Source organism: Enhydra lutris, unplaced genomic scaffold (assembly GCF_002288905.1).
Source record: "Enhydra lutris kenyoni isolate GAN:26980312 unplaced genomic scaffold, ASM228890v2 scaffoldscaffold28, whole genome shotgun sequence".
Classification (NCBI taxonomy): domain Eukaryota; kingdom Metazoa; phylum Chordata; class Mammalia; order Carnivora; family Mustelidae; genus Enhydra; species Enhydra lutris.
Genome location: NW_019154112.1, coordinates 24,915,029 through 24,937,841, shown reverse-complemented (window position 1 = coordinate 24,937,841; position 22,813 = coordinate 24,915,029). Strand labels below are relative to the sequence as shown.

Sequence of the window (22,813 nt, the reverse complement as noted above, 5' to 3'; positions counted from 1 at the left end):
TGGAGAAGGACACATCTCACATTCCCACCCCACAATAAAAGCCTAGACCAGAGTAGGGTCCAGACAACATAGCTGGAATGTTCCGTCACCTTGGCGAGCTTGTGACTTCAGCCAGCCCAGGGTCTGTGAGCCAGTGCCAGCCATCCTGTGGTGCTGGGGCACAGAAACCAGCTGTGGATTTGGGGGGGGAGTTTAATTTATACTGTTTTATTGTACTTTAACTTTTGAAAATTTGTCTTATTTTGTTGTTTTGTTCTTTCTTATTCTTTTTTCTTCTTCCATTTTATTTTTTTATTTTTTATTTTTTTAATTTTATTATTACTTGTTTCTTCATTCTTTCTGTAAAAAGTCATGGTTTAGAAGAGTAACTAGCATATATGTCCACAGCTCCTGTCAGCAAAACTCCAAGCACACACAGTCTGCATAAGGGGTATCATACCCAACTCCACAGAGAAGTAACCATTTTGCCTAATCCCTAGAAACAAACATAGAAAGTCATCCAAAATGGGAAGAGAGAGGAACAAGTCCCAACAGAAAGAACAAGAAAAAAATGCAGTAAACAATTAAGTGAAATCCAGATAAGTAATATGCCTGATAAAGAATTTAAAGTAATGATCATAAAGATACTCACTGCACTGGAGAAAAGAATGGAAAAACTCAGTGTGAGTTTCAGTAAAGAAATAGAATATATTTTTAAAACCAATCAAAGTTGGATACAATAACTGAAATTTTAAAAAATCCACTAGGGGGAATCAACAGATTACAGGATGCAGAAGAATGTATCAGTGATCTGGAAGACAAGGTCATGGAAATTTCAGCTCAGGTCATGATCTCAGGGTCCAGGGATCAAGCCCCTTGTCAGGCTCTACACTCAGCAGAGAGTCTGCCTGAGGATTCTCTCTCCCCCTCTCCCCCCACTCCTCCCCCTCCCACACTCTCTCCCTCTGTTAAAAACAAAAAAAAAAACAAAAAAAAAAAAAAAAAAACCCTTTCAAGTGTGCTTCTGCATATGGGCAAGTGGTGATTTCAAATTTATTGATTACATTACTTTATGTGTTCATTACATATAAAGCTATTTTGTAAATTCTTTGTGGTAGGCCTCGACCTGGTCCTCTTTAAACTCTCCATAGCAGCATTTCTCAAACTGTACTATTCCTAGAAATTGCCTGAGGATGCTGTTAAAGTGCAAATTGATTCAGGAGGTCTGGGGTAGAGCCTGAGACTGTGTTTCTAACTAGCTCCCAGACGATGCAGATACCTCTGGTCCAAAACCACGCTTTGGAGCCAAGATCTTTGGCATTGAGCACGGGCTTTATAATGTTGATTGATTGGTTGATTGACTGATTGATTGACATTGGTTGCTACTAGGTAGGTGGCAGGGCAGAGGAAGGGTTAATAGGGAAAGTTTACATCCAGTAGTTAGAAAAGTAGGAGCTAGAGCCTCTCTCTGACTCCTTCCCTTTCCCCTCAGTCTTACTAAAAGCTCACCCGCACCCACCAGACACTAGCCCTCCTTGGAGTTTTCCATCTTTTACTAAAGTATTGAAGGATGAAGCAAACTCTCCCGGACAGATCCCTGCACTATGGACAGATTCCCGATGCAGCACATCGAGAGGGTGACCAACTCACCCCACTTTGCCTGGGACCTTCCGGAGTTTCAGCACCAAAAGTTCCACAACCTCATTTTAAAACTGAAAGTCTCATGTCCTTGGAAACCCTCAGCCTCAAGAAAACAGGAGAGTTGCCCCCCAGCCCCGCCGCCTGTGCAAAGCACTCTGCAGAGGAGAAGTGAGGATGACAAGGTGGGCACTCGAGGTCTGCACAATCCAGTTGGTGGGGGGTGGAGAGGAGCTGGAGCAGCTTAGTGTGACCTGAACTGCAAAAGCCAACCTTCTCAGATCAAAGCCCCTTATGATTCCCTGAAGCCACTATTTTAGGCCCTAAATTCAAACCGATAATCACCGAGTTCAGAGAGAATATGCTCTTTCACCCCAAGCACCCCATATCATCTGGCCTCTGCTTGAAACCACCAAGAAATTAAGAACAAGCTTGCCCTGTTTCTGTGCAGAGATGAGGCAGGCAGGGCCTCACAATTCACTCTGCTGGGCAAAGTCAAGCCAGAAGTGAGCTGTGCCTTTGAGCAATGAGCCTGTGGTAGGAAATGCTGCTTTTAAAAGAATGTTCTAAGCCACAGTTCTTTGACCAAGAAAATAAAACTATTTTATGACAAAATGACAAAGATCCAAAACATTAAGGAAAGTAGTTTTATGCTCTAAAAATCATACATTAACACATATAAGCGTGGGTGTTCCTGACATTGTTACAACCTGGCTGGGTTGTTTTTAACTGGTTGCGTCCCTCAGAAGGCATGGAGAGATCCTTGGTTTCCATGGCACTAACCTACAATCCATGAGGTCAGTGTCGATCAGACCCACTGCCCTCGGTCTACCCCCCTGCTTAGACAGTAGTTGGCTTTGCATGCTGGCCACGGACCCAACCGTACCTCACGCCACAAACATTTGTGTACGTAAGACCTATGCTTTGTATTTGTAAATGTTTTTACTTTTCAAGGTCCTTTCCCATCTGTTCACTCATTTTAATCTCACACAAAAGTAGGAGGCTGGTGAATTAGGCATCATTAGGCCCACCGCATAGCTAAACAGCAGGATAGCATAGAAGAAGCAGGAGGCTGAGCTACTGAAAATCCCCGTTTGTATCCAACTCTCCCTCTTCCCTTTGGAAAGCCTTGGACAAGTCACTCTTCTTCAAACCATCATCATCTCACCTCAAAAAACTGGACAGGAATTCCATCTTTGGGGCAGCTCTAGGCACTTAGGGAGTGCGACTCCCCAGATGAGGTACTCAATAAATGATACCATGCCTACCGTCACTGTTATTAGGAAACTGCCTCCCATAAAAGTAATCGAGACTCCTAAGGTCACACATCTGACTTCCGCAGGACAAAAACCCAGGCTCATGTCCTAATTCCCAACCTAGTGTTGTTTTCCCTGGACCAAACTGTCCCAGTGCCTCAGTGACTGACCCAGTTATGCCTGACACCCTCAGCCAACTATGATCCTTTATGTGGCAAGTGACTTCATTTAAGGGCTCAAAAGTCTGTAGGTCATTAGAAAAAAATGTTGATGACCCAAAACAAAACCTGTGACCCGCAGGGGGTATGGAATTTATCACGTGACACGACTGCATTCCTGCATCTCGGCAAGCATGCTAGCATCAGAGGGTCAGGTGCTGGGTGGGGCACTCCCCAGATTACCAATCTCTGCAGCTCTGGAAGGTTCCACAGCAACCAGTCTGGGCTCCACGTTTAGGAAGAGGGCTTCTCCACTGGCGTTGATGGCACGACCAGAAGGCCTCACCACCACGGAGAGCCGATGCATTCCGACCGGCAGCAGGTCTGTCTGACAGACCACGTTTGTTTTGTTTGAGAAAAGAACTCTGCAGATCGTTTTGTTCACCGTAACCTCCACGGCCTTGGGGTCCCCAGAGAAACTAGTTCCAAAAATATAAACCAGTAGGTGGATGTCACCATCTTAAAGAAGGAAAAATAAATAAATAAAAGAACAAAGTCATCTCTCAATGCTGTAACTCCATTTAAGAGAACTCTGTCTAATGTCAAATGTTCATTCCCTCTCACCTTCCCCTCCCCAAATTCAAGGAGTTGAATGATGACTCCAGTATTGGGCATCTATATTTATTATTGCAATGTACAGCCCCCATCTGAGGTTTTCTCAAACTTCTAATAAGAGAACACTACTCAGCTCTAAAAAAATGATAAAAAAAAATCAAAATAAACATTTCAAAACAGGGGACAACGAGAATAAAACATTTTAGGTCATCAAATCCCCAACTGTCTCAGGGCACCTGGGTGGCTCAGTTGGTTAAGTGTCTCACTCTTGGTTTCAGCTCAGGTCATGATCTCAGGGTTGTGAGAATGAGCCCCACATTGGGCTCCACGCTCAGTATGGCGCCTGCTTGGGATTCTCTCTCTCCCTCTCCCCCACCTCCCGCCCTTCCCCTGCTCAGGTGTGCAGTCTCTTTCGCTCTCAAAAACAAAAAACACCTCCACCTGCCTCCATTTCAAACCATAACCATATTATTTAGATTGAACAAAAAATATACTTTCTGCTGTATCACTTAATATCCACCCCATGAACGGATGCCCCTCCTGTCCACCCATCACCAGGTACTTGGCCTCTAAGAAATCACTGAGCCTGAAGTCATGACCGTCTCAATGCCAACTCACAAATCATACCAAGGGAATACCACACTGAGTGGACCTGGGGAGTTGACTCTTCGAGGTACTGGAAAGAACAGGAACCTGAGCAATGGGCAGGTATGTCATTCACACGCACAACCACCTGAAAAAAAGGCAGAATAAGTAAAGGCAAATGTATGCATTTCATGTGCTCAAGGGTACTCAGAAAGCACTTATGAAATTTGCCCAAATTAACATGTTTAATGACTCTTCTATTTCTCAGTAACAAACCCTAATGAATGATTCAAAGCATGTTACGCTTTCTTAAAATGATGGCTGGTATGCTGAAACTGAACATTTCTATAATCAAATATGCTAAATCTTGAGTAAACTTCCTCTCTGTAGTAAATTTAAGAAAATTCAAACTATCCAATGACTTTTATCACTCTAGATTATGTTCAACTAGATATCTGTGAAAAGTCTTTTCTTTGCTGGTACATGCCAACAAAGCAGGCACCTTCCTTGCATTGTACTACATGGATATGCAACTGGAAGATAGTCTACCTGGGCCTTTGGTTTGGGGTCTTTTTGTTCTAAAATGGTAGGTCCCCAATAAGAGACTACATGACTCTTCCTTTCACTGTTACTAATGTTAATGTGGTAGAACTCTACCATACGTGGAGATGGGGGAAAAAAAAAATAGGACTTGTTTGATGCTCTACATATAAAATATGGATTAAAAGCACACACTCTATTTATAATACTGTTTGCTTATGGAGGGAAAGGGTGTGGGGATGGCATGAAGGCATACATGATAAAGAACACTTCAATGTTATTTCTCATGTTCTCTTTTATTCATAAACACACACAAAATATAATCTATCAAAATGGTGGCCATTATTAACCTTTGGTTTGGATACCCAGGTGTTGGTTACATTATTCTTTATAGTTTCCACATTTTAAAATTTTCTCAAATTAAAAGCAGATGACCTATAACAGGACTATGGGCAGACGGAAAAGATAAAAGGACATTTTAAGGAGAAAAGGCACGGACTTAGCTCATTTACTTTCCAGTGCCACTGCGTGGAGGTAACAAATCCTATGTGACTATCGAGGTTCGCCATTTTGGGGACCATAATCACAGCATCAATAATTATAATAATAGGATACTGTGTTTACAAAGCACTTCTATTTTCGAAGTGTTTTTCATGCACTGTGGAAGTAAAAAGGGGACAGCCGTAATTGTCTCTGTTTTATGGAGTAGAAAACTGATCCAGGATACTGGGCTGAGACCCTTGGAAGTGGTGCTTGTACTCTGGGCGGCCCATGCACTCTCACCTGAGCATGTTGGTTGGTGGTAACCAACATGTCTCCAAATATGGGTCCAAGAAAAACTCCACCATCATACACCACACGCATGGCTGCAGCAGGGTCCACTCCAGTCAGATTTGCATCAGAGACCTGAGATGGTTACATTTCTGGTGAATTCTGTCACGGAACAGAAGTCCAATCTAATAGAAGTCTAAACCTCATGATAAAGGGTCTCTTCACATTTCAGGTAACCAGATGCTAGAAAGTGAAGGTGACACTGGGGTGAAGCCTAGAAACCTAACTGTAAGTAATAGTTAATGAAAGCCCCAGTAGACTAGAGGAATATTTATGTACCAGTAGAGCTGCCAAAAAAAAAAAAAAAAAAAAGCACAAAAAACAATCTTCTCTGTCTTGAGATATTCTCTTTCTATGTGCTTTTCTATTTTATATGTTTGCAATCCAAAATAATAAAATAAAAGGTAAGGGGAAAAGTGCTATGAGATGACTCTCGTCCATCCACCATCTCTACCCCAGTATTCTGTTTGAAAACCAGATGACCCAATACCATATAACGGGGATAAAATTTTATCTTGGGTTTCATTTTATAATAACCAAATGCTAGATGATCATTAGATTATTTTTTAAAACCCTAAATATGCAAGAGCATCTGGTTTTGTCATTATCCAGAGACAGCAAATCCTTTTCGAAACTTCCTTCTGTTGTGCCATCTGCCTCCATGATAATCTAAGTCAATCACATCTGCTTAAATTATCCAATAACAGATGTAGAATCATTGTACGATGGACACTGACCAACAACTTCTACCTACACTGAGTTAGGGAAGAAGACATTGGGTTTAAATTGCTTTATCAGCAATTGAACATATGAGATTAAAAAAACATGCCTTGAAAACTTCCCGAATATTTGAATATTCGAATAAAATTAATAATTCATGACAGTTTTCACCCATATAATTCTGATTTTCTTTTAACAAAATTGCTCCTGGATGTCAAATCCACAGCACTAGCATACATACCCTAATGAAATTGGGCAAATCTCCAACTTGGGTGGACCAGGAGAGGGTCCACACATGTTCGTAGCAAGACTTTAGATCCTCTGTCACAGCGAAGTCACTGACGTTGAGGTACCTAGATGTGAAGTTATCAGCATTGCTCTGTAAGAGCTTGCGAAGGTCACTAGCTGATACATGCACGGGGACATCTGTGGAATAAGGTTTTGATATAAAACATACTAATTACTCCACCACACCGGGTTTCCTCATTAAAATAACAGAGAATAAATGTAAAGAAGCCCACTAATTATAGAGGAGACCCTCAAGTTCAAAATGTGCCTTTGAGTGAAACCCCAGCCCAGTTAACCATGTGTTTTCTAAGGCAAACACAAGGGGACGCCTACTTTTTATATTGTGATACCTTTAATCAGTGTCCCATCTCAGAGCAAGCGGAGAGCATCATCCCATCAGACAAAGCCTTCTCTACTGTCAACTCCAAATATACACTCCAGACCCCTTGGTAATGCCTGAAAGCTTAATTAAATGGTGGGTTTTCCCTGGAAAAATTTAGCTGGCCCTGTGAACAGAGAAAAGTTGGCCACCTTTCACAGGGAGTGGGGGAGGCTCACAGCAGCTGACACCCATAAAAACTTAGTCAACCCAGCTGAGGAATGTTGGCATTGAACTTTGGTTTCTCTATTAGAATTCTTTTAAGCCCAACCACCTGCTTCCCCATTCCACATCCCCACAGAAAAATAACAGCGCTCTGTGCTTAAGCCCTGCTCGTGTTTGAACCCTGGTTCTTGCTTTACCAAAAGTTTCCATTTCATTAGCTACTCCCAAAAGTCCCAGGAGGTGGGCCATTTAGGTATCCTAATGCCTACTTTAGAAATGAAGAAAATGAGACCCAACAAGATTCAGAAGCTGGCCAATCAAGCGAGACGGGTTTTCACTTAACCCAAAATGCCTTCTAACTCCAAGGGTCTTCCTCTTGAAGTCCACACAGCCTGGGAGGGTTAAGAAAAGACCACTGTCTTTCTAAAATGTAAACAAAATTCTTCTCCTTTTAAAAAAGGTTTTTCCACATTTAGATAATGTGAGGCCATTACCATTTCCCAAGTCCTAGTTAAGGCTGACTTCCCTGGATTGTTTGGCAGTGATGTGAAGGGCATCACAACAGAACACGGTGGCAGGAAGAGTATCTACAGACAAGCTGCAGCTCATGAGAAGGGAAGCATGACCCAGGGATGGACTTCAGAGACACAGGGTGCTGTCACTTACTCACCCAAATTTATCAGTCTCCAATAGCCCACGGCCTTCAGTTTGTCCTAAGTGGCCCAATTGGAGTTAAAACCCCATTCCTCCCACCCGAGAAGATTCTTGCAAGCCCAACCATCATTTTTCTTGGGAGGACAGAAGACTTTTGGGCCACGTGCCAATTTTTATACAGCCACCCTTTACCTCTCCTGAGCCTCCCTTCTGATTCTCCTAGGGTCTTACCAAATAAATAGTGCCATCACCTCTATTCCTTATCCTTTGTGAAATGTGTGTATTCTTAAAGATTTAGAAAAGGTTCCACGCCAATTACATCTGAAAGCTCTTTCTACACTTTTATGACCACTCAAATTCTCAATAGCATATGGTGTCACCATGGAGTTTGACTTGGAAGGATGATGTCTACCACGGAAATTGGCCTAGGAAACTCTAGACAGAAGAGGACTGACCTAATAATCAAATACCCCGAGTTCATATCCAGACCTGCCATCAACTGTTTGTGTGACCTCTGGGCAATCTCCAGTATACTGGGCCCCATGGGCCTTCAGAAAGAGACATCAGTGTCCTAATCCCTGGAACCTATGACTATTTCCTTATAAGCCAAAAGAGTGTATCTTATATTGCAGAAGATGTGGTTAAGAATCTTGAGAGGAACAGCTTATCCTGGGTTATCCAGGTAGGCCCTAAATGCAATCCTATGTATCTTTATAAGAGAGAGACAGAGAAGTCTTTGAGACAGAAGAGGAAGAAACAATGAGACCACGGCAGCAGGAGTGGGAGTGATGTGGCCACGGAATATGGGCAGCCACCAGAAGCTGGAAGAGTTGGGAAAGAGATCCTCCCCTAGAGCCCTCGGTGGGCGTGTGGCACCGCTGAAAACTTGATTTTGGGTTTCTGGTCTCCAGAAATTCAAGAGAACAGATTTCTGTTGTTTGAACCCACCAAGGTTGCAGTGATTTGTTATGACAACCCCGGGAAGCTAATCCACTCAGTTTCCACATCCACAAAACTAAAAAGTTGGGATCCTGTTAAATGATATGGTATCATTATTGTCCAGATCTTTAATTTTAAGAAGGCCATGTTCAAACACTGGAAACTAAACAAAACGGCTTTAAGGCTGTCACCCTGCCTGACAATCTCTCAGGATGCTGTTTGCCCGAGAATGCCCCTAAAAATGAAAATGAGACCTTGATGCCCTCCAATTGTCCCTTTACCAGGAATCTCTGTGGTAGGAAGTTGGATGTGGAAGTATCCCCCTAAAGGGGGGCTTGTCTTCTGTATCCTCTGTGTTGTCACCTGGACCACCCCAGATCCTTCTTGTCCTCCTTCAGTGGGCACAGAGCTGTGGCAGGTCAAAAACAAAGCCTTAAGCACAGTAACCATCCAGAAGTGCCACTCCAGACAGAACTTAACCCCAGCTCAAAGAACATGCAGTCAGCCATGTTTCTAGGACACAATCTCAACCTCCCAAACATTGGATACCCTGTCCCATCACGGCAGAAGAGGTACAGTGGAAATTTTAAGATTCTTTATTTAAAAAAAGATTTTATTGGGATGCCTGCATGGCTCAGTCAGTTAAACATCTGCCTTCGGCTCAGGTCATGATCCCGGGATCCTGGGATCAAGTCCCACATCAGGCTCCCTGGTCAGCGGGGAGTCTGCTTCTCTCTCTGCCTGCCTCTCCCCTGGCCTGTGCTTTCTCTGACAAATGAATAAAATCTTTTAATTTTTTTTTAAATATTTTGTTTATTTATTTGAGACAGAGAGATTGGGAACACAAGCAGGGGGGAGAAAGGCAAAGAGAGAAGCAGACTCCCCTCTGAGCAGAAAGCCCGATGTGGGGCTCGATCCCAGGACACTGAGATCACGACCTGAGCCGAAGGCAAACACTTAGCCAACTGAGCCACCCAGGCATCCCAGATATTCGGATTCTTACAGAATGTTCCACTCTGTCTCTGCACTGATCCTAGGAACACAGGAACCCAGAATAAAAAGTGATGACCCCAGCCTCCAGCCTCCACAGCTTTGGCCCTGAAGCACAGAGTAGACAGAGAATGTGGTCTTCTCTAACCCATTCACATCATCAAGTGAGCAGACAGTGCCCTGTTCCACAGACGCTTCCCCACTCTGTATCCGCCTGACACACAGGCCACTCCTTCTGGCCAACTTCTTAGCTGGTTCCTGTGTGCAAACACACTGGCCTGCCTAATCTTGCTTTTAATACAATAGATGGTTAAATAAATCATGACATACCATGAGATGGACTACCGTTCAGCCAATGAAATCATATTTTAGAAAAATCATACCATTCCCCATCAGTGATATGGGGAAATATTCAGTTTAGGCCATTAAGTGAAATGGGCATGTTACCAAATATAGTGTGTAATGTATGGTCCTAATTTGAGGTTTAAAAAGTAAATATTATACATATATATATGGGTATATGTATACAAAAACTGCTTAGAAAAAAGGGAGTTAGAATATGGATCTAACATATCAGTATAAGTTACCTCCAAGCAGAGGGATTTTGAGTGACTTTTTATCTTTTCCTAAGTCTTTTACCATATTTTCCAAATTTTCAACAATAAATATATATGACCTTTATCAATATTAAGAACTACATGTTGATGGGGATGCCTGGGTGGCTCAGTGGGTTAAGCATCTGCCTTCAGCTCAGGTCATGATCCCAAGGGTCCTAGGATCGAGCCCCCCCCCCATCGGGCTCCTTGCTCAGGAGAAATCGCAGAGAACCTGTTTCTCCCTTTGCCTCTGGCTCCCCCTGCTTGTGCTCTCTCTGACAAATAAATAAACAAAATCTTTTTTAAAAAAAGAAAAAGAACTGCATGTCGATGCACTTAAATACAACTATACAGAAAGAGAGTGATGCCATCTGCATTGGGGGATAAAGTTAGCAGAGGCCAGCCCAAGGGTGTCCTGTGTTGCTGAGGCGGGAGGCTTCCAGAAGGAGTTAATGGACTTGAGGAAACAGGAGAAAGGAAGGTTGCCCCTTCTATTGTGGACCTGTTCAGAGTAACCCAAATCAGCCTCTAGCATTTCTGAGTTAAAGCGTTGGCATGGGGAATGCAGGACTGCAGGTTGGCTAAGATGGCCGCTCCCCCTCCCCCACCGCTGCTCCTTCACTCCTTGATCCTGTTGATGGTCTGCACATCTTTCCTGCCCAGCGGGCCATGGAACACTAAGTCAAGGAGAGCAGACCACAGACTCAAGCTCTCCGTACACCGCCCCAGCCATGTATGAGCAGAACTCATCTTGGCACATGTTAGAAAAAGATAGAAAGAAAAATGTTAAAGGCAGCACATCTCGAGTCTTTCATCCCTATTGGGGTTTAAGTGAAAAATGAAAAAAACGAATTAGAGCACACATGTGTTCCAGGAGTTGGGTGGATGGAGCCTGATCCTCGGCTACTGCTTTATAAACAGCGCCTAGACTCTGTTGACTAGTAAGAAGCAACGCTTATGGGTCTCTAGTGCCATCTGGTGGTAAGTTCTTAGAAACAGCTTTTTTTGTTGTTTTTTATTAACATATAATGTATTATTTGCTTCAGGGGTGGGTACAGGTCTGTGATTCATCAGTCTTACATGATGCACAGTTCTCACCATAGTACATACCCTCCCCAGTGTCCATCACCCAGCCGTCCCATCCTTCCCACCCACCCCCTTCCAAGAACCCTCAGTTTGCTTCCTGAGATTAAGAGTCTCTTATGGTTTGTCTCCCTCCCCAGTCCCATCTTGTTTCATTTTTCCCTCCATAACCACCCCTACCCTGCCTCTCAAATTCCTCATATCAGTGAGATCATATAACTGTCTTTCTCTAAAGATTCATTTCCCTTAGCATAATAACCTCCCCCAAAAAAAGAAACAGCTGGTTTTTTTCCTTAGACTATTTCATTTCGCCTCGAAAAATTCCAATTAGATTAATATATGGGAAATGGAATGCGGAAAGTAAGCAGAATACAGTGGTAATGGGAAGCTCTGAACAGCAGAAAAATACAACTACTTAAAAACAAATTTACTAGAAATTAGCTCTCAAAGTGTAGACCCCAGACCAGTAGAATCAGCGTTGCCTGGGAGCTCATTAGAAATGCAAATTCTCAAATTCTCAGGCCTCCCCTCAGAACTACTGAGTTAGAGACAGAGTGGTTAGGGCCCAGCAATTTGTGTTTTAACAAGACTTCCCCGGTGAATCCATTCTGCATGGTTAAGACTGAGAACCGTGGTTTTAAGCAACAAGTCGGGTAGCTCTTCCTGATAAAAGTCCCACCTCTGTGTCCCCCCCCCCCCCACCAGGCCAACTAACAACCCTAAGAAGGGACAAGTGAGCAAAGACCTCTCCCTACCTTGCGGTGATGAGTGGGAGCTCCCGGCCGCACCCCACCAACCAGAAGCTGACGTTGTAGACTGGAGGGGATCCCACCACGCAGAGCGACTCCACCAGGTTGCCCCCGGGGCGAGCTGTTTCGGAATCTGCTTGAGAAACTAGAGACCAATGATCCCATCGTCAGCAAGCAACTGGTGTCTGACGGAAAATCCCCGCGGCAGATGCTGAGTTACTTAGTTCTCAACCCCCACTTCAAGCAGAGATTCCCACCTGTCTGCCACTATGAGAGCAAAGGAAAAGGAGGCAGGAGGACGCGGCTTCAGACCAGAAGGAAAATGTGAGGTCATGGTTGAGTGAGACAAACGCTAATTCCATAGCTAAGTTTAATAAGCCCCACACCAGGCCAACGTCCCTCCCGACGCTATGGGATGCACCCCCACACAGAGAGGACCTACTGCAGCGGGACTGCTACCCCTTCCTCCTTTCCTCCCCAAGGCCGCTGGCAACTCTGGGAACCTACAGCAGATCCCCTTCAGAACACTGAGCGCACAGGCGCCCTCTAGGGTTATGTGAGCGCTCATTCACAGAGCGGGCTCAGCATATGCGCAGAAACAGGGCAAGCCTTCAAACCGACTACTGCGCAAATCCTGATTTTCCACTTGTATTAGGTAACCATTTGGCTGATCAACATAACCTAAGACTGTTTCCTCATTGGTTAAGTGGGAATCATAACACATCAATCTGCATGGCACAAGGAGTTTAGTGGGATGGCAGATTCAAAATGACCAGCACAATATTTTATGATTCTCTTCCCCTGGGTAAGGGACACATCTTCCCCAAGACTGTAGGATCAGAACAGTGGACAGTGTTCTGATCCACTGTTCTGTGGACTGTCCAAAGCGCAGCATCTTTGCATGACCCCTGCTAATTTAGCATAATACTAAGCACACAGTAGGTGTTCAATAAATGCTTATTTGCTCATCTGGGCACAGAGTCATTGAAGGCTTGGCTCTGGTGTCCAGATGACAACGCCCCCCCCATCCCAGCTGTGTGATTTGGGACAAGATATTCAACCCCTCTTAGTTTTGGTTTCCTCATCTACAGAGTGGAGATAATAGGACTACTTCATGGGCTTCTGAGATCTCAATGAGAAGTAAGTGATAGGCACCATTACATACAAGGAACGTTCATAGAGGAGAGGAGATCAGAGAATATAAAGTGTGAAGCTGATCAGATAAATCTCAGTTAACAATGGCTATCGGGCCTGATTGTGGAGGGTTCATCTTGCCATTAAATCATCCTCAAAGCAAAGTCATCGCCAGCAGGGAAACTAGACAAAATGGGAGGGGGGCCTATTTCACCCAAGCCACTCCTCTCTTCCCCCCTGCCCCTCACCTCAACCCTAGGTGGTCCCACATACTGGAGCATTTGGTGGCTAAAGGGTGGGGCAGTGAGGAGGGGCTCTGGCTCCTGGACTTCAGGGGTTTAGAGAGAGTGGAAACAGAGTTGATCATCTAGTCCTGAGTTCCCAGTCGATGGTTCAAGTGCATGAAATATTGATTGCCTCAGCACTCCAGGAATCCAGATAGTGCTTGGGTGGGGGGTGGGGAGAGCAACAAAAGGTCCAGCCAGTTGTCTTGGGCCCCAAGAAATTCAAGTGGTTACCCCAGCACTCCATTTGAATATTATCATTGCCTAATTATGCCATAACATGAATAGGGTTTGAAATCAGTCAAAGCACAGATGCCCCCAAACACTTAAACCGGTGAACCAGGTAAGAAATGGAATTTTGATGAGTATCCTAGAATCAGGAGATTTCAGGGCCGAAAGTGAGACCTCCTGCCACCATCCCCCAATCTCTCTTGCCCTCAGCTCTTTAACTTTCAGACACAAGACTATACAGGGAAAAGGGAAAGTGGGCAAAAGTTGGAAGCCTCGAAGCCCAGGGACAGACTGCCCCATTCTGTCTTGCTGTGGGTTTCTCTTCCCCTGAGTGCCCATCATACTTGGACAGCCTGGACCCCTGATGACAGCAGGACCCCTGATGAGCTCTTTGTCCCTAAGACTCATGAACAAGCAAAGCTAGGGGAGGTTGCTGTGCCTAAAGGAGATCAAGGGGGAAGATCATGGAGGAAAGGGCTAAGCTTGAGCTCTGAAAGTTGAGTAGGAGGAATGTGGATAGGCAGAAAGCAGGACAAGCCTATTCTCATAAGGACATGGTTAACTCTCTCACTTTTCTGAGTCTGCCTTGAAGGTGTAAATGAGACCTTTAGCCCATTTACAGGACCAGATATTGCCTTATTCCTTCCAGCACTTTGCAGGACAGACATAAATTCATGGACAGGTGTAGAAATCCTGCTGACCTAACAATAATCATGATAATAGTAATAATAACTGTTTATATTTATTGAGCACTTCCCATGGTCCAAGACCTGTAATGACTTCATTACATTCTATACTTCAGTTAACCTTCACAGTAATTCAATAAGATGGGGTCCTGCTTATGCCCCTTTTACAGATGAGGAAACAAAGCTTCTCAGTATGAAAGTGGTAAAATTGGGGTAAGAGCACAGAAGAGCAAACATTGGATAAATGGGAGGGGGGAAAATAGCTAGAAAGATAGAGGGACCAAGGGCACACAATCCCAAACCAATCTTCTTTCTAGGACCAATCAGACAAGACGGGGAGTCATGTGTTTCCTCTGCATTAAAAGAAGAACTGCCACAAGCAGAAAAGTCTGAGGTCAGCATTTGATAGACAGGCCCCTTAAAGAGAGCAGATTCAATAATCACCTGTTATGTTTGTATCCGCAATAATAATGTCATCCACATAGAACCCATGGGTGTCCTGAGACAGAGGGAAGAGGTCGATCTGGTGAGCCAGCACAGGGGAGTTTACCAGAGCTGGCTCGAGATCCACAGAGCCACGCACACAGGTCTCCCAGAGGTCCGTGCAAGTGAACCGCCAACTGAAAAACAAAGCCCACAGCAGAACTGGGCCTCTCTGTGTGCACCTGCAGCCCCTTCCCAGAGAGCCAAGTTCACCAGCCTGAGGGCCTGCAGACTGTGCAGTCAGGAGAGACACCCCAAGAACCCCTGCACCCCAGCAGTCCTGTGTGCCATGGGTACAGGCATCCCATCCAAGACAAGCTCAGTGTGTGGTATCACGTGGGTGAGGCACACTTCAAGGCAGTCATTCGCTCATGACAATGTCAGCAGCATTTTCAGATTACAGTATAATTATGTACCTTCAGCAGGTCGTACGTTAGGCTCTACCCACAGAGAAGATTAATACTCCTAGACTCACTGAGGTTTAAGACCACTTACAAAACCCGTAAGACCGATATGGAAAGAACACAAAATCAAGGGAGCAAGAGGCCTGAGTTTCATTGCAGAGTCTTTATTTACTTGCTATATAAATTTTTGTGACTGAATAATTCTCTGGGTCCCAGTTTTTCCTATCAGTAATGCCAAGGAACAGTCTCTAAAATCTCTCCCACATAAGATGTTCTATCATTCTATCCCCATGAAAAGTGTCAAGGGTATTTGCAAAAAGTATTATATTCCTAACAACTAACTACTCTTAAATCAAACTTCTTAGTTGACTAAGATGTGTTCAGAATCCCAAGGGAAGGGTGCCTGGGTGGCTCAATTGGTTAAGAGTCCCACTCTTGATTTCAGTTCAGGTCATGATCTCAGGGTGGTGGGTTCGAGCCCCACATCCAGCTCCATGCTCAGGAGGGAATCTGCGCTTGCTTGAGACTATCCTTCTGTCCCTCCCCCTGCTTATGTGCATGCTTTCTATCTCTAAAATAAATAGTTAAATTTTTAAAAAAAAGAACCCCAGGTTAATATCTGAGGCCCAAAATAAGAAATCATCGGTACCTCACATGGGCCCCTACCCCCAAGACAGCTAATCATCCCAGCCGGCAGAATTGCCACCACACTCCCCACAGATTAGCTACCTGTCGGGACTGGTCCCCACAAGACTCCAGTCACAGGTGATGTTCTTCTTAATGAAGTTTTGAGAGTCGGTTGTGAAAAATATGGTCACCTTCAGGATGTTATTCTTGTGGCCTTTGTATGCAAGGCACAACTATGGACAACAGAGAAGGGTATGAGTTCAATTAGTGCAAGAAGCAGCCATTCAAGCAATGTGTCATCAAGAGGGTCCCATCCCTAGGAAACTCCCTCATGCTGTGATAGTTAATGTCAGTCCAGGTCCCATCCTGCTGGAGCTTACTAATCTCACCAGAAAGGCAAACAGAATAAATTGTCATTGACTCCGCGGAGAGTTATGAAATGCCTACCACTGTGTTTGGCAGTTAGGACTTTGGAGTATCTCAGCTAGAACACACTTGTTCTGACCCAGTTACCTGTGTAACCTTGAGCAGTTCACTTCACCTCTCTGAGCCTCAGTGCCTGAACTCTAATTCACTGTCATCCTTGGTTTCTGAGTTAAGCAAAATTCCCAAGAAGAATTTATTACAGAATTTTTTTTTTCCACAGTTGGCCTTTCAAACTGGATAATTCTTTTCTGGTCAGCAGGGGGTGCGGAATGGGGTTGTCCTGTGCATTGGGGGATGTTTTGCAACATTCTTAGAAACTGCCCATTAGATGCCAGTAACACTTCCCAAGTGTAACAACCAGAATCATCTCCATAATTCCAGACTTCCCCATGTGGGCAATGGCCCCTCATTGGGATCCCGTCCTGTAGAGGGCACATTGGAAGATGGATGGGACCCCAACCTGACATGCCTAATCCCAGCTCCCCCGGGAAGTTCCACTAAGAATTGACTGAACCCTGAAACACATAGGAGATGGAATTTTGAGGAATATCAAAGAATGATATGATCTCAGGCCTGAAGGAGAGTCCTCTAGCCACCCACCCCCAAACACTGCCATGAGTTCAGCCAGCCCGTTAGGCTCCCTCTAGCTCCCAAAGGGCAAAGAGGCTGCTCTCTTTTTATGAAAGATGGCAGAGCTTGGCACAAAGGATATAAGTTACTCAAGAAATGTGTTAGTCAACCCATCAATTTAAAAAAAAAAAAAAAATGATAGGGGTGCCTGGGTGGCTCAGTGGGTTAAAGCCTCTGCCTTCGGTTCAGGTCATGATCCCAGGGTCCTGGGATTGAGCCCTCATCAGGCTTTCTGCTCAGCGGGGAGCCTGCTTCCCCCTCTCTCTCTGCCTGCCTCTCTGCCTACTTGTGATCTCTGTCTGTCAAATAAATAAATCAAATCTTTAAAAAAAAAAAAACATAATAAAGAACAGTGACTAGCATTTAACAGAGTCCTAACCAGTGCACACATTAGTAGGCTATCTCATTTAATCTCCACCACAATTCTAGACCATATGACTACCCATTTCACAGAGGGGTACACTAAAGCGAGACCCTGAGGATATGTAGGGGTAGCGTCAAAATTCAAAATCAAACAGTCTGACTACAGTGTCCACGCTCTTCCCCAATGAGCAAAGAAGATCCTGGAGCACGTAAAAACATCCATGGGTCTACAGCTAAGACAAAGGCATTTCCATGGAACCACTAACTAATGAAGGACCAGAGGTATCTGTTCACCACTTGAAACAGCAGCTAAGAAACCCAGAATCTCAGCCTGAAACACGCATGGAGCAGATCCCAGCAATCACTCCTTTTAGCTTCTGCTTCCTCAGTCTCAACCCCAGAGCATAACCCTCCCTACCCAACCCACCCAGGAGGGTGAGCACTGCTACTTACGTGCGTGTACTGATCTAGCTGGTAGCCCTTCTGGGAAGCTGGGGGTGTTAGGACAAGGTGTCGAGGCTGGTGGAGGCTAAACCTCCCGCAGAAGGGCTCTGTTCCACTGGTGAGGTCCCCCTCAAAGCTGGAACCTTCTGGGCCTGGAGGCAGATAAAACAGGAAGACCGGCATAGAGATTGATAAGACAGAGCTTCCCAACATGTGTCAAGGGGTTGGGTTATGAGTTCACCATGACATCAGCCTTTGGATTAGCAGAGCGAGGCTCGAGCTCGAAGGCTTGAAGGCTCCTGACAGCAGAGCCCCATTCCGTCTGCCACAGAGCATCGAACATTGATGACAATTTTCTCTGTGTACCATGGCATCAAAAACTATTGATAAGCAGAGACAAGGAGCTCTGACTATAACTGAGCTCACATTAGTATCTTAAAAACCGGCCCTGGCATGTTTACAATTTGGTAAACATGTTTCATGTAACAATTCAACTGTTTCATGCAACAATTCCTTTATTTGGCTACAATTTGAATTAAATAAGATACATTGTTGTAGTGTTTTCATTCCCCCCTGTATGGTTTGCCCTTTCTCCCATGGGCGGCATGGGGAGCACTTGGCTCCACCTGACAGCCCCAGGGAAATGGCTTTTTTTTCTCTGAAACCCACACCAAGTGACCTCCTCCCACGTGTGCCATCACTCTCGTGGCCACTGGGTGTCCAAATCCAGCTTCCGTAACTTTTCTTGACTCTGGTCGCAGGAAATGAAAAAGATAGAGAGATAGACAATGGAGAAGAGGATCAGCATTTGTCAAGCCAAGGCAAGCACACCTTGTTCAAACCCAAGCCAGAGTAGGCTGCTAGCCGAAAGTGGTTCCAATTTGCATTTGACGGCAAGTAACTCCTCAATGGCTCTTTGAATCTGTTTTAAAAAAACAAACAAACAAACTTAAGAATGTACACCATGGACATAAAGATCCCTTCCCCAACTCCTCCACCTGTCATTATTTGAAGAAGGTTCCCACCTGATGGGCTGTGACATTTCCAGAGATTGGCTGACTGGTGACATTGTCCCAAGTAAGGACGAAGCTCCCTCTGCCAGACACGGTCAGCATCTGTCGAGAGTGACAGGAATAAGTGACGCGGGCTAATTAAGCCAGAGAAACTCGGGACACGTCTCCTCCACTGTCTGTTTCCTTTTATTTGTAATTTCAGTTTTGTCTAAACTCACTACCATCTAGAAATATCTGCGAACCCAAGTGTCAGCACTGAACGAAAACTCTCCTACGTCTATATCCCTATTCACCCGTGTCCCCCACTTCTTGTTAGGGTGTGAGACGTCAGTGCAGCCCCTGAAGGGCCCCTTTCAGCCCTTCTCGCCTAGCGCCCTCTCCCAGGGGTGCGGTGGGGGCCAGAGGGCAGGAGCAGAGTCTTATTCCGTATCTGCTTTGCTCCTCACATGCTCCCTGACAGGCACACTATATTTTAGTTGCAAAGGAAGATCGGTCACTTCCATCACTTGCTCTTTTCTACCTTGTTCTATGGTTATTTGCATACATGTGTTACTATTAGACAGAAAAGTAGAGTCCATAAGGATTCATCTTTGTACGCCAAGAAGTAAGCAACTGAAAGGGCACTGATATTGTTCAACACAAGTATGGGGCACCACAGAGAGACCCAAAGGCTTTGACCTGTACAAAGCAGATGGAGAAAACACCATGAGTGGAGAGATAGGACCTGCGTCAGTAACAGCAGAGGAATCACGTGTGTGTACACTCATGTGCTTGCGTACGTGGGTCTGTTTATTTGTAGGACTTTATCTCTACTCCAGAGAACAAGGTTCTAAAAGAGAGTTTACCTGGAAATTAAATTCCTAACAGTAAAATTATCTTAATAATAAGACTTGGCGGGGCGCCTGGGTGGCTCAGTGGGTTAAAGCCTCTGCCTTCGGCTCTGGTCATGATCTCAGGGTCCTGGGATCAAGCCCCACATTGGGCTCTCTGCTCAGTGGGGATCCTGCTTCCCCCTCTCTCTCTGCCTGCCTCTCTGCTTACTTGTGATCTCTCTCTCTCTCTGTCAAATAAATAAATAAAATCTTTTTTAAAAAAACTAAAAAATAATAATAATAAGACTCGGCATTTGTTTGAGATGTCCTCACAGTCCTATTGGATAAATACCCTATCCCTCTGGCAGCAGAATTATCATTACGACTCAATCCTCCTGGCTCCCAGCTAGTGATCCTTCCACTAGGCCAGATGATGTTCCTTCCAGCGTTCAGGCCCTGAATCCAACCCCACAGGACGGAGAACAGCCGCACACCTGGATTTCTGGAAGTCTCTGGGCGTGGATTCGGATTTGCTGCTTTTCGCGGTGGTAAGTGCTGACCACATCAGGATTCAGCCAGGTATTGTGGATCTGGACGCCAATTCTCATTCCCCTGCTGGGGGCTCTCCCACAATGCTCTGCTTCCAGGTAGTAGCTGGTGCCACCAACCAGCTCCAACTTGGGGGTCTTCCGATGCCAAGTCCCGTCATGCCCAATCTGCTCCCAAGCGTCAAACCAGTCAGCAATGCCCACCCTGATGGAGGCCACTTTCACCTGGGGCCCAAGAAGCATATCACAGTCAATACTATGAAGCTTATGGGCATTTTCTTCTCAAACAGCAAGTGCCTGAACAGCTACTGACAGGGTCTTTGGACTGGTCTGCTTTTCCAACAAGTCAGCTCAATCACACGCCTGTGGTTGTGTATGCTTCTCTGCTCCTCACTCTATCTCTGTCTCTCTAATAAACTGTATTCAGATAAGGCTGAATGGTCCATGTTTAGAGCAGAAACAGCCAACCTGAAACCCTGGCTTTACATGATACTATGGATAAAATAATACTAAGCCAACTGAGAAACCTAGAATGACTTGACCACACCAACATCTACAATGTTTCTCTAGCCACTAGCAAAATAATCTTGCAGAAGCATGTTAATAATTTGAGGGCATAAGTGGTTCTTTGTCAGTGCTGCTAGTGAATCTTGGCTTTTTGTTAAAAGCACTTTTTCTTATCCTTCAAAGCTGACCAGGAAATTCCTAAATAAGACTGGCTACATCTCTGCCCAAAAACCAGGGAAAAATGCACAAGTTTTAGAATCAGACAGATAGAGTCTGAACTCTAACCACCATGCCTCTTTTGATCCAAGTGGCCCTGGATTGGCCATATGATCTTTCTAAGCCTCCATTTTCTTATCTGGAAAATGGAGATAAATATAATTAGCCCACAGAGGTGCTGTGAAGATCAGAGACAAGGTACATAAACAATGTTGCTTAACATTGGGCTTATAGTAAGTGCTCAATAAATGTGCCAACACATTCAACCAAATTCTTTTTCAACAATTAAAATCATGTCAATTATATCTCAATTTTCAAAAAATTTAACAAAAAATAAACCCACCCACCTCCCCCAACAAAATAAAACATTAAAATTCCTAGTTGCTTAGCGACATGTTACAATTACAAGTAGAATATGAACGCTTTGGTGTTTATTCTTTTTTTTTTTTTTTTTTTCAGGAGTAAAGAAATAGGGACAAGAAAAAGAAAAGTAAGAGGAAGGTGAATACCTTGGTCTTTGGGTCCTCTGAATGACTGAAGTACAGGGAAGCTTGGTTGTCAGCCTGGATCCAGAAAGTGTAATTATTTGTCTCGGGAGCCACAAAGAACCCACTGAGCCGTGCTCTGGAAAGGAGAGAAACAGAGAGAATTAAAAACAGCCAACACCCGGATCACAGACCCAACAAATGAGTGCTCTTGCACTTTGTTTTTCCTTAAAAAAAAAAAAAAAAAAAGATTTTATTTATTTATTTGTCAGAGGTTAGAGCGCACAAGCAGGGGGAGCAGCAGGCAGAGGGAGAGGGAGAAGCAGGCTTCCTGCCAAGCAGGGAGCCCGATGCAGACCTCTATCTGAGGACCCTGGAATCATGACCTGAGCCAAAGGCAGACACTTAACTGATTGAGCCACCCAGGTGCCCCACTGTACTGTTTTTCTTTGTGGCAAGCAGGAAGAAACACTTGACTCTATCATGTGAGTGGCCAGCATATGCTGGAAACAGTTATTCCTACAGCACCTGCTAGTCAGTATCTCAACCCATCCCTTCACAATGGCCACAATTCCCTTTGTAATCAAGGTGTCTTTGGGAAAGTTGTAGCTGCAGCACAGGGCTGTCTAAAGACTTAGCCCTTTAGACCTTTAGACCTGTACCCCTGAAATAAATTATATGTTAATTAAAAAAATTAAAATTAAAAAATTTAAATTAAAATTTTTTTAAAATTTAAAAAAAAAGAGAGAAAGAGAAATAGAGGTGCCTGGGTGGCTCAGTGGGTTAAGCCTCTGCCTTCAGCTCAAGTCATGATCTTGGGGTCCTGGGATCGAGCCCCACATCGGGCTCTCTGCTCAGTGGGGAGCCTGGTTCCTTCCCTCTCTCTCTGCCTGCCTTTCTGCCTACTTATGATCTCTCTCTGTGTGTCAAATAAATAAAAAAATCTTAAAAAAAAAAAAAAAGAAAGAAAGAACGAGAACTAGAGATCACCAACTGAAATGGCCCCACGTGTTATTAAGAGAAGCTTCTATTTTGTCTCCCTCATGGTAGATATTAACTTCACAAAAGGTGCTTCTGTGGGGTCTCACAGACTGCTGTGTCTCTTTAAAATATCATATTCCTATGGGTGAGAAAGGAGGTATGCCATAATGTGGTATAGGTGGACTTCTGGAGAAATCACAAGACTTGAAATCAGAAAAAATTAGAGCTTCTTTCTGATGCTTGATAGTTTTATAACATTAGAAAAACACTTTACCTATGGTTCCTCATCAGCAAACTAGACCTATAAATATTTCCTCAGTTGTTGCTTCTCATGAACTAACTTGTCTTTGAAGGTCTGGAACATGGGAGTAAGT

At 44.4% G+C, this 22,813-nt stretch overlaps 1 protein-coding gene across 1 annotated transcript in view; it reads right to left on the bottom strand.

Annotated features, from left to right (window-relative positions):
- LOC111152224 (PKHD1, fibrocystin/polyductin) overlaps positions 1-22,813 on the bottom strand; it is a 459,207-nt gene that overhangs the window by 405,997 nt on the left and 30,397 nt on the right. Inside the window, exons 15-27 of the mRNA XM_022510630.1 lie at positions 21,483-21,597; positions 20,197-20,475; positions 18,903-18,992; positions 18,709-18,799; positions 17,887-18,029; positions 16,117-16,247; positions 14,945-15,120; positions 12,172-12,310; positions 9,029-9,156; positions 6,564-6,748; positions 5,555-5,677; positions 4,274-4,379; positions 3,275-3,550 (exon numbers count right to left, since the gene is read on the bottom strand). Of these exons, the coding sequence (XP_022366338.1) occupies positions 3,275-3,550; positions 4,274-4,379; positions 5,555-5,677; positions 6,564-6,748; positions 9,029-9,156; positions 12,172-12,310; positions 14,945-15,120; positions 16,117-16,247; positions 17,887-18,029; positions 18,709-18,799; positions 18,903-18,992; positions 20,197-20,475; positions 21,483-21,597 (1,982 nt within the window). The remainder of the gene's footprint in view (positions 1-3,274; positions 3,551-4,273; positions 4,380-5,554; positions 5,678-6,563; positions 6,749-9,028; positions 9,157-12,171; positions 12,311-14,944; positions 15,121-16,116; positions 16,248-17,886; positions 18,030-18,708; positions 18,800-18,902; positions 18,993-20,196; positions 20,476-21,482; positions 21,598-22,813) is intronic.